This window comes from Asterias rubens, chromosome 7 (genome assembly GCF_902459465.1).
Source record: "Asterias rubens chromosome 7, eAstRub1.3, whole genome shotgun sequence".
NCBI classification, from domain to species: Eukaryota; Metazoa; Echinodermata; class Asteroidea; order Forcipulatida; family Asteriidae; genus Asterias; species Asterias rubens.
Window position 1 is genome coordinate 8,414,421 of NC_047068.1, and position 13,403 is coordinate 8,427,823.

Consider the following 13,403-nt stretch of genomic DNA (forward strand, 5'->3'; position numbering starts at 1 on the left):
GTTTCAATTGACATGGGGTTGGATATAGGAATTTTAAAACAGAAATTGTATCAGGCATGAAAGTGTTTTAAATTACCATGTCTTAGATGTTAGTATTATTTACTAACCTCCAGGACCTGTTTCTTGACATGGGGTTGGATATAGGAATTTTAAAACAGAAATTGTACTCCGGGCATGTCGTTTGTTTTAAAATTACCAGGTCTCAGGGCGGGGTCAGTATATTTATTTACCAACCTCCAGGACCTGTTTCTTGACATGGGGATGAATATAGGAATTTTAAAACAGAACTTGTATCAAGGATGAAAGTAACTTGTCCTAACTTAGGATTAACCTTATAGTCTGCATGCTACAGTGCACGGTTGGGCCTCGTCCCAAGTTCTAAGAACAGAACTTGTATCAAGCATGACAGTAACTTGTCCTATAGGATTAATCTTATAGTCTGCATGCTACAGTGCAGGGTTGGGCCTCGTCCCAAGTCCTAAGATTATAGTCTTAAGTTAGGAAGAGTTTTGTGAAACCGACGGCAGGTCTCAGAGGTTAGTATATTTATTTACCAACCTCCAGGACCTGTTTCTTGACAAGGTATAGGAGTTTTAAAACATAAGTTGTATATAAGCATGATAGGCCTAAGGCAACATATTTTGTTAATTACCAGGTTTCAGAGGTTAGTATATTCATGTACTAACCTCCAGGACCAGGGGTCGATTTCACAAAGAGTTACATTGTAGGACTAGTCCTAACTTAGGACTAGTCCTAGGAGATATACAAATTGCATGGATAGTCCTAAGATAGGACGATCGAGTAACTGGTCCTAACTCGAGATAAGACTAGTCCTAACTCTTTGTGAAATCCACCCCTGTTTCTTGACATGAGGATTGGATATAGGAATTTTAAAACAGAACTTGTATTAGGTATATGACATGACCGTTTTTCAAATTACCAGGTCTCAGAGGTTAGTATATTTATGTACAACCTTCTGATGAAAGATACAATTAGAGAATAATAACTTATTGACCAATATGTTTATTGCAATGAATATATTTTTTGTACGCAATTTTCTTAGTCAACATTTGAAAGACAAATTATAAATGTACAGTACACTTTTATTTTAATCAGTCCGTGAACAGGGCCTTTATAACATGATGGCTGGCGCGATCAGAATTTTCAATTAACAAAATTGTGATTTAGTGCTTTTATGCAGTGATGCTTATTGCTCAGATAGCAAGAGTAACAAGTTATAAAGCCCCCGTCCCCCCACCCCATTTATCATTTCCAAAAATGCTCAATCCAAAAACGAAAGTGTCAAGTTATGCCATTATCTTTAGTTCACCTAAATCAAAAAAGAAATCATTGTTAAAGTATTACACCCCCCAAAAAAAAAGAAGAAAAAAAAGTTAAATAACTAAATTTGTTATAATTAATAAAAAAAAATAAAAAAATGGGCAAAAAAGAAACATTTCTAGAAAATGAAACCAAAACTTGTTCTCCTTCAAACTGCATTCAAGCCTTTTAATGAAAACGAAAAAAACTTTTAAAACATTTGTTTCCTTTGCACTTATGAAACTAATATTGCTTTTCTTCCTTACAGCAAAGCATTTCATGCCTTTTAATTATATTTTAACACAATTAATTTGACCCTTTTTAGGAAAACTCACTATCAGAAGCTTTTAAGATAAACATTGCTCCATTTAAAAAGCGAAAGTAAAAGAGGCAAGATAACAAAGTCAGGATGCTTCTCCTGAAACTAAAACAATAAATTATGTCACGATTTTAACCGAAACTCTTCACTGAAACTTTTTTAAATTTTAAATTTTAAAACCTATAGCTTTTTAATCTAACATGCAACGTCTGATCTAAATAATATACAGTAAAGGTTTAGAAAGTTCATGTAAAACATTGGCATGGCCAGTACCTGCACTTAATGTGAGCTAACATACTTGAAACAATAAACCTGTGAAAGTTTGGGCTCAGTTGGTCCTCGGGTCTGAGATAATATTACAAAACACCCTCATTTATGTTTTCACTGTTTTAGGTCTTGAGAGATTAAATATAATTATTTTACAAATTTCCGGGGGGAAAAAAACTGCAGCATTTCAGGCAACTAAAAGCATTTCAAAAGGATTTCTACCATGACCATCTTTAAACAATTTAAAGTAATGTGCAAATAAAGATGTCCACATTGATTTAATTTAAAACTATTAGTTTTAAAACTATTAAAACAATTTATTTTCAGAAGAGTAAACTCAATTCTATCCTCTAGAAAGGCGACACCCCTGTATAAAATACTGTCAAAGTCAAAGAAATGGCCATAAAACAAATCTAAACTTGCTTATTATGATTGCAGTAATGAACATAAAACCATCATGAAGAAACAAAATCCAGACTGACTAAACATACAAAGTTGATTTTTGTTGTAACTCAAAAGTGACCACCAAATTCAATGAAATTTGCAGACAATCATATTTATAGGTTAATTTTGTTTCTTAAGAACTAGGGGATGGTAATTGATTCTCTCTTCCAAACCAAAACGTAAATATTTTTTACTTAAATTTTTTAAATGAGCCATCTCGAGTTGCTTTCCAGAAACATTTTAGCATCTATTTGACCCACTCTGAAACTGGCTGTCAATCACTTTTAGAAAAAGATTATGCACCTTAGGCTCATTTTTCTGTTTTAATTTTGTTTAGCAAAAGTTGAGAAGAAGGCTAAATGTTTTCGGAAAAGTGTCTCAGTAGGCATTAAAAAAATAAATAATAATATTTACAAATAAAGCGCATTTCATGCAGTTTAAAGATATTTTGTTTTTATACTGACATTAAGTGGTAAAGAAAAACTAGCCAATTCAAATATTAGTATTCTAGTATTATTGACAAATAAAATGCATTTAATGCAGTTAAAGGCAGTGGACACCATTGGTAATTACTCAAAATAATTATCAGCATAAAACCTCATTTGGTAACGAGGAGCTGTTGATAGTATAAAAACAATGTGACAAACAGCTCCCTCTGAAGTGACAGAGTTTTCGAGAAAGAAGTAATTTTCCACAAATTTTATTTCGAGACCTCAAGTTTAGAATTTTAGGTCTCAAAATCAAGCATCTGAAAGCACACAACATCGTGTGACAAGGGTGTTTTTTTCTTTCATAGTTATCTCGCAACTCCGACGAGCTCAATTGTGATAATTGAGCTCAAATTTTCACAGGTTTGGTATTTTATGCATATGTTGAGATACACCAAGTGAGAAGACTGGTCTTTGAAAATTACCAATAGGGTTCACCGTCTTTAAAGATAAAACAAAAGTAAACAAAAAATATACATTATACATTTTTTAGCTGTAGTATTTGATATAAACCAAATTGAAATGAACATGCATTGACTTTATAATGGCTAAACTACAAATGCAAAAGAAAATGCAATTCTTGCTTGCACGTGCGATCAACATTAATTTAAACCTTGCGTACCCATGAACTTTGCTTTAAAGGGTCTATTGTAGGACAAAAAACACAATGTCCCCTGAAAATATTACTTGCTGATGTGCTGTAGTTTTAGAGAAATCATTAAAACAATGTCATACCAAAAATAATTTTCATCTCAGTGATCATGAGACGAAAATTATTTTAGCATGTAAAAACACATTTTCATCACATTGTTTTACTCATTTCTCGAAAACTGCAGCACCTCAGCAACTAATATTTTAAGGAACCTTTTTTGCTATCATTATCTGCAAATGGTGTAAATTTAAAGGCAGTGGACACGTTTGGTAATTACTAAAAATATTTATCATCAAAAAATCTTTCTTGATTACAAGTAATGGGGAGAGATAGATGGTATAAAACATTGTGAGAAACGGCTCCCTCTGAAGTGACGTAGTTTTTGAGAAAGAAGTATTAATTTATCACAAATTTGATTTCGAGACCTCAAGTTTAGAATTTGAGGTCTCGAAATCAAGCATCAGAAAGCACACAACTTCGTGTGACAAGGCTGTTTTTTCTTTCAATATTATCTCGCAAATTCGACGACCGATTGAGCTCAAATTTTCACAGGTTTGTTATTTTATGCATATGTTGAGATACACCAACTGTGAAGACTAGTCTTTGACAATTACCAATAGTGTCCACTGTCTTTAATGCAAACCTGTGGACATTGTGTTTTAAAAATACCCAAATCAGAAAATAAAATCTTGCACTCTACTTTAAAAACAAACAAATATGATTTAGGGTACATCCACTCCTATAAGTCTAAAGCAGTAGTTTAGAAAAAGGGGCCCAACTTTGAGTGCCCTTTGTTAATTAACAGATTAAAAAGAGCAACCTTTAAATGTTCAATTTACAGCAAAATATTTACATTTTCCCCCAAATCTGGCTACAACGATGATGCCAAAAATATCCTTCGAGCATACTTTAATTTTACCATAATCACAGCAAACATAAATTTTCTCAAGTGAAAATATTTGTCACAGATTTTCCTTGAAAGGGAAGGTATATGGTAATCACTCTTAAAATTAATAGCAATAAAAACTAACTTGGTGAGAAAAAACAGAAGCTTTGGATAGTAAAAAGCATTTTGAGAATCATTTCATTTTGACATAATGTGGTTATGGAAAAATATTCCAGTTTGTATCCTCCAAAATTGTAACTTGAGAAATGTTAGTCAGAAATAGTTCTTAGATTGTGTATTCCAATAACAATTAATTCTTCCTCCATGGACTACACCGCTCTGGATGTTGGGTGATGTAACGAAAAAAGAAAAAGAGAAGCAATCCATTGATGACAAAGGAACCACTATTTCCATTGATTATTGTTTTTTGTTTAACTGCTTTAGAAGCAAACAAAGAATCTTTTAAAAGCCATTTGACTCTATGCTACATTGTCTTGTGTTTCTGAAGGTTGTCTTTGTGTAAAAAATGAACTTCATCTTTAACCCTGTCAGTGTTTTGGGTCAATTAAATCGGTCAAATATCTGAGCGTAGGCCCAAATGACTGGGCCAATTAAATAGACCCTATTTATAGGTAAAAAACATAAATCAAGGACAAGACACCACTGACCTTAAAACTACTGGTGTGCAAGTTGAAAATGTGATCATAGTAAAGTTTAAGAAGTCAGCTCTGAACTTGCATATGACTTGCATTAAAGGCAGTGGACACTATTGGTAATTACTCAAAATAATTATTAGCATAAAACCTTACTTGGTGATGAGTAATGGGGCGAGGTTGATGGTATAAACCATTGTGAGAAACGGTTCCCTCTGAAGTGACATAGTTTTGGAGAAAGAAGTAATTTTCTACGAGTTGTATTTCGAGACCTCAGATTAAGAATTTGAGGTCTCAAAATCAACCATCTAAACACACACAACTTCGTGTGACAAGGGTGTTTTTATCTTTCATTATTATCTCACAACTTCGACGACCAATTGAGCTGAACTTTTCGCAGGTTTGTTATTTATGCATATATGTTGAGACGCCAAGAGAGAAGACTAGTCTTTGACATTTACCAAAGGTGTCCAGTGTCTTTAAGTCATTCTTCCTGGATTCTTCACTGACATTTTTTTCTTAACAGAAAAGGTACCTTATCCAGCTTCAAATGCATTTCACTACATTATTCAATACAGGACACCAGTTTATTCACTTGGTGTATCTGAACATGCATAAAATAACAAAATTTGAACTCAAATGGGCGTCAATGTCGCAAGAGAATAATGGAATAAAAAACACCCTTGTCGCACAAGTTGTGTGGTTTCAGAAGCCTTGAATTCAAGACCTCAACTGAGACCTTGAGTTCAATTTCAAATATTTTAGTGAGAAATTACATCTTTCTTAGAAGCTACGTCACTTCAGAGGGAGCCGTTTTCTCGCTGTTTTATACTATCAACAGATCTCCTTTGCTTGCTACAAAGTAAGTTTTTATGCTAACAATTATTTTGAGTAACTACCAATAGTGTCCAGTGCCTTTAAGCAAGTGCCTTTAAGCAAGCTCCTCATTATTTTCCGGTGTACGATCTTCACCCAAGACTGTCTTCAGGCGTTGCCAGAAAACAGCCTTCTCATCAGCTCTTCCATCCTCTCCCGGCCACTTCAGGTACGTGTTCTTCTTGACTGCCCGGTGGATGAGATCATACTTGGACATCTTCTTATCTGGAATATCTTCCAAGATGATCAGAACCAGGACATCTTTGTAGTTGATGAATAATTTACTCATGGTGACCCGTCTCTCGTAGGTGCACCAGTTGCTCTCCAGGTAGCTCTTCGATATGACACAGATGGTGCGTCTGCTGTGGTCGACGGAATCAATGATGTTGTCAATGATCTCTTGCCCAGGTTCAAAATCACGCTCGTGATGGCAGACTTTGAATGGATTCTCTCCATTCTCTAGCTCAGGTAACAGTTTATCTTTGACCCAATCCTCGTCAGCGCTGCTGTGAGATATGAAGGCATCGAACCTGTAATCATTCAATCTGTCATACTCGTCTTTTCTTGCCCGATGATGGCGCGCCTTCACCAACAAGTAGACATAGTAAATCTTCCAGCGATTATATATCAAAGCAATGATTAAAACGAGGATCACAAAGTTTCCAACACCAATTATGATCCAATACTGCAGCGGAATCTTTCCATCACAGTTCAAAACTTCGGGGTTGAAATCCAGAAGGGGCTTGTGGCGCCACTCTGGCGGCGATTCGCACTGACACAAGCTTAAATTACCCAGAAAGATATTGGTGTCGTCGATCCAGTCACGAAACCACTCTTGCTTGCACCCACAGGAAAAGGGATTTCCACAAATGAAGAGAGTATTAAGAGTCTTCATGACCGGCGACAGCAAGGTTTGATTCACCACATTGATGAGATTCTTATTCAGAGCAAGAAATTGCAGCTCTTTCAGATTATCAAACACATGACCAGAAACGGCGGACAGTTGATTGTTGTTCAAATGTAAGGCCTTTAGGTGAACCAGATCATTGAAAACTCCCGTTGGAACTGCCTCAAATCCATTGAAGGAAAGATCTAGTGTTCTGAGAGACACAAGGCTCCGAAGAAACAGAACAGGTTTCTTCAATTTAGGCTGGTACCACAGGTTATTGAGATGGTTATGATCAAGGTACAGCGTCTCTAAGGATTTGAGGGTGACAAATGTATCAGATTCAAGACCATGCATATTATTGTTGCTCAAGTCTAACAGATGAAGTTGCACAAGATGAGCAAATGGGGATGGGGAACTGATGTCAAGAAGGTGTATCTTTTTCAAACGTAAGTACTTCAGTTTTGAAAGTGGTTTGAAGGAATTTCCAGTTAGAGTTATAATTCCAGACTTCAGGAAATTATTGCTGATGTCCAGACTGAGAAGCTCATGGAGATCTTGAAACTCTTCACCAGTGAAGATCTGAATGATACCATTGTTAGAGAGATTAAGAGTTCGTAAACTTATTAATCCTCGAAAAGAACCCTCAGAGGAGAGCCGTTTGATAGAATTGTTATTCAAGTAGAGGTCCTCAAGATGCCCATTGTGGGCAAAAGACCCTGGGTCTATTTCTGTCAGTAAATTATTGAAGAGGGCAAGGGTTTTCAGGGAGGTCAAGCCGGTCAACGCAGTCTCGCTGATTGATGCAATCAAGTTGTTGTGGAGTTGTAGAATTTGCAAGTGGCTGAGGTAAGAGCCGAAGCTTGCGTTGGTTAGGGTTGTCAGGCGATTGTAAGAAAGGTCCAGCTCCTCCAATGTTGAGTTTTCCAAACCTCTAAACATTGATGAAGTGATGGATTGGAGAGTGAGGGATTGAAGAATCAGCTTCTTCACTTTGGTGCCGATGGCTGTACTGATGTTTTCTATACGGCCAGGCGGTGGGTTCTGGCTGAGAGCTTGAGTGAAATTCAAAGTGTCGATGCCAAGGATTGTATTGAAAACTTTTGTGTCGATAGACAGAATGGCATTGCGGGACAGATCAAGTCTTTCAAGTCGTGCACCAGACAAGGCCTTAAAGTCATCTTGGTTCAACTTAGTGATGCTGTTTCTAGCCAAGCTGAACACCTTCAGCCTAATTTTCAAAGTTCCGCCAATCTTTGCTGAATCTATGCCAATCTTCTCCAGTAGCAATGTTTCGAGTGTCATATTAAGGGGTTCGAGGTATTGAGGCATGGATAGAGCCTTCTTTATGCCATTGTTCTGATCCGATAAATCCAATGTCTTCAGCTTGGAGACAGACATGAAGGCGTCGGGCGGGATCTTGTTGATCTGATTGTGGGAGAGAAACAGGTGTTGAAGCTGTGCCTGATCTGTGAAGTAGTCACGCTCGAGCTTTGAGATGGTGTTATACGACATATCAAGATAACGCAGATTGACCAGCCCTGCCAAGGAACTACTGCTGATTGGATGAAGCTTATTATGGGATAGCAGAAGGGTCTCCGTTGATATGGGAATCCCTTCGGGTATGCTTCTCAGTCTCAGGTAACTGCAGTCTGTGAAAGTGGCATTGACAATCCTGCAAGGAAACTTGTCGGACAGCTGATCAGAATCCTTTGCGGAGCTACTGATGGGTAGAATGCCCGTCTGAAAGACAATGGCCACGAGAACAACAACCAGTGCTGACCACTTCATGATGATCATATGGATGGTGGGTTGGTAAGTTGTGGGGGGGACTTCTGCTTCCATTCACTAAAAAAATAAACAAAAGAGAGAAATCAAAACAAAACCTTAATTCTTAAAGGAACACGTTGCCTTGAATCGGACGAGTTGGTCTTTGAAAAACGTTTGGAACCAAATGCTATGAAATGCATATGGTTAGAAAGATGTTTTAAAAGTAGAATATACTGATCCACACAAGTATGACTCTGCAATTTTCAGGCATGTTGTTTGCGGATCATTATTCTACTTTTAAATTATCTAACCATTTGCATTTCATAACAAATTGTTCCAAACGCTTTTCAAAGACCAACTCGACCGATGCAAGTCAACGTGTTCCTTAAAAAAATAAAACTGATGGCTTTTGGGGCACAAAATACCTGTGCAAGTGAGGGATCAACTGATCTGTTTTTGCACAAGTGTTTGTATTCATAACCACCATCAATCCTTTCTTGACACAATGTCAGGCCTTGAATTTCGGGGTTAATAGACCGCTGCAATGGGAGACTTTGGGACGCTAGGTGGCAGCAGACTTACCCGGTAAATTTCCATTGTTTACGTAGTTCTGAGCGTGCGCACATGACCGAGAACAATGGATTTTACTTGGTAAGTCTGCTGCCATCAAGCGTCCCAAAAGTCTCCCATTACTGCCATGCTTTAAAAAAAAAAAATTAGGGCAATTTTGTAAGTGTAAAAAGGGCACCACAGCATTTTTATTTATTTTGGAGGGCACCACCATGGCAATAACTAAGTTTGTGGAAAAAGCGAAAAGGGTGGCACTCACACGAAGGATAGTGAAATAACCATACCAAATATTTGGCAGAAAAAAACGACAAAAACTTACCAAAAGACTGACCGAATATATCCATAATCCATAGCGGAGCCAACTAGTGATTTTGACCCAACCAAACACGATGTTCATACAGTACATGTACATGTACATGTACATGCCTACATGCTGCGCACTCGGTGCGGGGGATCGGTGCTTACACACACAGGCGGTGACAGCATACGACAGCCATGGCTCGTCCAGATGCGTGTTTGGTTGGGTCACGCTGATTGGTTGTTGCCAAGCAAGTGCGACGTTCAAAATCACTAGTTGGCTCCGCTATGGATTATGGATATATTCGGTCAGTCTTTTGGTAAGTTTTTGTCGTTTTTTTCTACCAATCAGCGTGACCCAACCAAACACGATGTTCATACAGTACATGTACATGTACATGTACATGTACATGTACATGCCTACATGTACATGCCTGCATGCTGCGCACTCGGTGCGGGGGATCGGTGCTTACACACACACACAGGCGGTGACAGCATACGACAGCCATGGCTCGTACAGATGCGTGTTTGGTTGGGTCACGCTGATTGGTTGTTGCCAAGCAAGTGCGACGTTCAAAATCACTAGTTGGCTCCGCTATGGATTATGGATATATTCGGTCAGTCTTTTGGTAAGTTTTTGTCGTTTTTTCTGCCAAATATTTTCATGATGTTGTTTTAAGGGTTCCAGATGACGTTGTCATACAATAAAGATCAACTCCATGTGTTTAGAATGTCTGTCATGATTTTGGAAAGTGGAAAAAAAGGACGAATCTGATCACGAGTCTGGCAAAAACTGGTCAAAACTGCTAGTTACACCGATAATATCAGTCTTGTGTCGTAACCCTCCGGTCTCCGACCGTCGGGAGGATGGAGGGTTACGATTATCGCAACTACATCAGAATAGGCGAACACTGGTCTTCAGCTCTCTCCGAGAGAGTCGAGGTATATCAGAGGCTGTTGGGTCTTCAACCCTATTTTGCCTAGGCTGCTCGCCCCCCGTTTATATTCAATTAATGTCACAACTGGTTAACTGCCTTTTTGTATTGCCTTATTTTTGTTTACGTAATGGTTTATATTAAATTTAATTGAACATACTTGCAGTTTCATATTGTGCTGGTCTGTTTGACTACTTTTGTTACCCTTATTTCTTTGGGGCGTGGGTATTTTTCGAAGTCTCTGGCCTTTAGGAATTTGGATCGTAACAACCAGGATACAGTAGTACCACTCCCTATTCATGGGCTAGTGTTAATTATGCTAGATAGATAGATAGCCCACCATACTAGTGCAGCCAAGGTCACTTCAAGGTGGTTCACTAAAAAATACTGCTTTAGTGGTGCTGGGTTATGGCTAATTTCATACATATTTATCGTTCTTTTTTGTGTTCATATTATATTAATATATTCCAAAACAAATAAATAGTGCGCTGCAATGCATCTTCTTTTGTCTTCTGTTCTGAAGTTCTGGGATCTGGTTGCATTGGGGTTCACTTTTCAATTCTATGAACATGAACATCACCCAATATTAATGATGTTTAGTTCAAATAACTTTTACTATGCAAAATACTGATACTTAACTTACCAAATTTCAGTGAAATAACGATGTTTCAAACGGCAAAATGTAGACATTTTGAGAAAACAATCCTGCTTGTCCTTGGTCTCCTGCAACAAAATGAAGGCCTAGAAAAATACCCACACTTCGCCTCGGCCGTCCATTCTACATTTTTAGGTAAGAAATGTCATTGGAGGGTTACAAATTGAATACCAAAATAAAAAATTCCATGTCTGGTCCTTTGAAAATTCAAAATATAAGCAAACAGCATAATTGTATTACCAGTTTCATTGTTTTTAAACTCATTGTGTCTTTGTTCTTCTTGTTTTATTCCGAGTACATTTTGACTAAAAGCTGAAACCCCCTATTTTAAAATGGAGTCTACCTTTGGGGAAATTCCCGAGCACGCAATAAAACGGAGGAAACCATTCTTAAGAAGGTGTGTACTACTCGTGTATGGTCCGGTTCACCATATAGAGTAAGGACAGAGATTCACAGATCCTAAGCCCAAGTTTTTGTGCAACAAGATTGTGCTTCCAGCTCTCAATTTTACTTCCGTTGAAAGGAAATTTATTCCCTGATTACATTTTATCATGTTACACTTACTTTGTAATCGAAGGCGTTAAAATAGGAAGTATGCCCCTTTAAAAAAAAAATGAAGGTGAACCAAACAGTGAACCCAACAGTGAACCGGTTTCTCCTAAATATAATAGCTCGACGCAACGTTCTTTGGTTTCTCCCAATCACTTGCTTTTTGCCCAGGCATCCAAACAGTGAACCCAACAGTGAACCGGTTTCTCCTAAATATAATAGCTCGACGCAACGTTCTTTGGTTTCTCCCAATCACTTGCTTTTTGCCCAGGCATCCAAACAGTGAACCCAACAGTGAACCGGTTTCTCCTAAATATAATAGCTCGACGCAACGTTCTTTGGTTTCTCCCAATCACTTGCTTTTTGCCCAGGTATCCACGACTTTAGGGTGGGTTTGTTTGTCTTTTTTTCATCATGTCCAAATGAAAAGGGCGGGTTTTGCTCCCTGTCGTTATTGAGTCAGGGGCCAAATTCATAGTGCAGAAAACATTGTAAATATTAATTTGGGGGTTTCAATTATCACTGGAAGTTTTTTTATGGAATAACTTGTAACCGTCTGGAAATTTGCTGGAAATTTACATCTACACTATTACTTGAGTCAAATCCGCCAATGTCATAGGGTAGCATGTTTTAAGCATCTCTGTGAAATTGCATCAAGTTAATTAATTGGTATGACGAGGAGGGAGGAGGGGGTATCTTTAACCACAAGAAAGGAGCCAACTAAAGATGGTGTTTGTTTACAAACCACACTTGAAAGTAAATGACTGGTTTATTGAACAGATAAACTTTGCACACGGCATAGCTTTATGGGGGCGCACAAATAAATTCAAGATAACGAAACACCTGAAATTTGTACGCTTAGCAAAATGAACATTCAAAAATTGATTTATAAGTACAAACAAACATTTCTAAAACAATCAATGAGACAAAGAACAAAATATAACATGATGGATACTACAGGGGCCATCACATTGTTGACTTAGTTTTAAAAAGCAATTTACATATAAGTAGCAATTGAAAACCCCCTTCAAACGAACAAACAAACAAACACCCCAACAAACAAACAGACAATAACAACGGTATGTCCTCATTCTCTTTGGAATGTTGTTTTCCAGTTTTCTTTTGTTTGGACTTGAGAAATGGGACAACTATAATTTTCCCCCTTACCACAAAAGAAAATTAATCCAGAACATGAACAAGAATAAACTTCTCACCAATTCAAGTGGCCACCTGTGAAGTACCTACATAAATGTACATAAAGTCGTAAAATTATTACAGAAAGGATGCAAGTGGTGCATCAAGCAAAATATAAATGAACACATTCTAAAATGAGTTAACAGATGCAACCAAATGCCCTTATATTGTTTATCCAGAAGCAACTCAATGGCACTTAGTAAAATTCACAAAATTTTAACAAGATGAGCTAATTTTATTGATTATTTTGTGCACAACTTAATCCATTATTATGTTGTGCACAACCTAATCCGTTATTATGTTGCACACAACTTAATCCATTATTATGAAATTGAACAATACTAATTGTCAGGCATAATATTTAGTCCTTAACAAAAAAAGTAGGAATATTGTGTTGAGTAAAAGGGTCAGTATGTAGTAGGCATCAATACAATTTTCAGGCTGTTTTAAAGGGAAGGTACACGTTTGGTAATTACTCAAAACAAATATTAACTTAAAAACTGACTTGGTAACGAGCGTGGAGAGCTTTTAAATAGTATAAAACATTGTAACGGCTCCCTCTGAAGTAGCATATATTTTGAAATAGAGGTAATTTCTCACTTAAAAAAATAAAAGACTTCTAGCTCAAAGTCTTTTATTCCT

The 13,403-nt window shown here is 37.2% G+C and overlaps 1 protein-coding gene across 1 annotated transcript; it reads right to left on the minus strand.

Annotated features, from left to right (window-relative positions):
- Positions 1-5,910: 5,910 nt before the first annotated feature.
- Positions 5,911-11,105, minus strand: LOC117292765 (toll-like receptor 3). The gene is made up of 2 exons (XM_033774914.1): positions 11,007-11,105; positions 5,911-8,639 (listed from the first exon to the last, which is right to left on the minus strand). The coding sequence occupies exon 2, from the start codon at positions 8,634-8,636 to the stop codon at positions 5,961-5,963; it is 2,676 nt and encodes an 891-aa protein (XP_033630805.1). The 5' UTR covers positions 8,637-8,639; positions 11,007-11,105; the 3' UTR covers positions 5,911-5,960.
- Between the last annotated feature and the right edge of the window lie 2,298 nt (positions 11,106-13,403).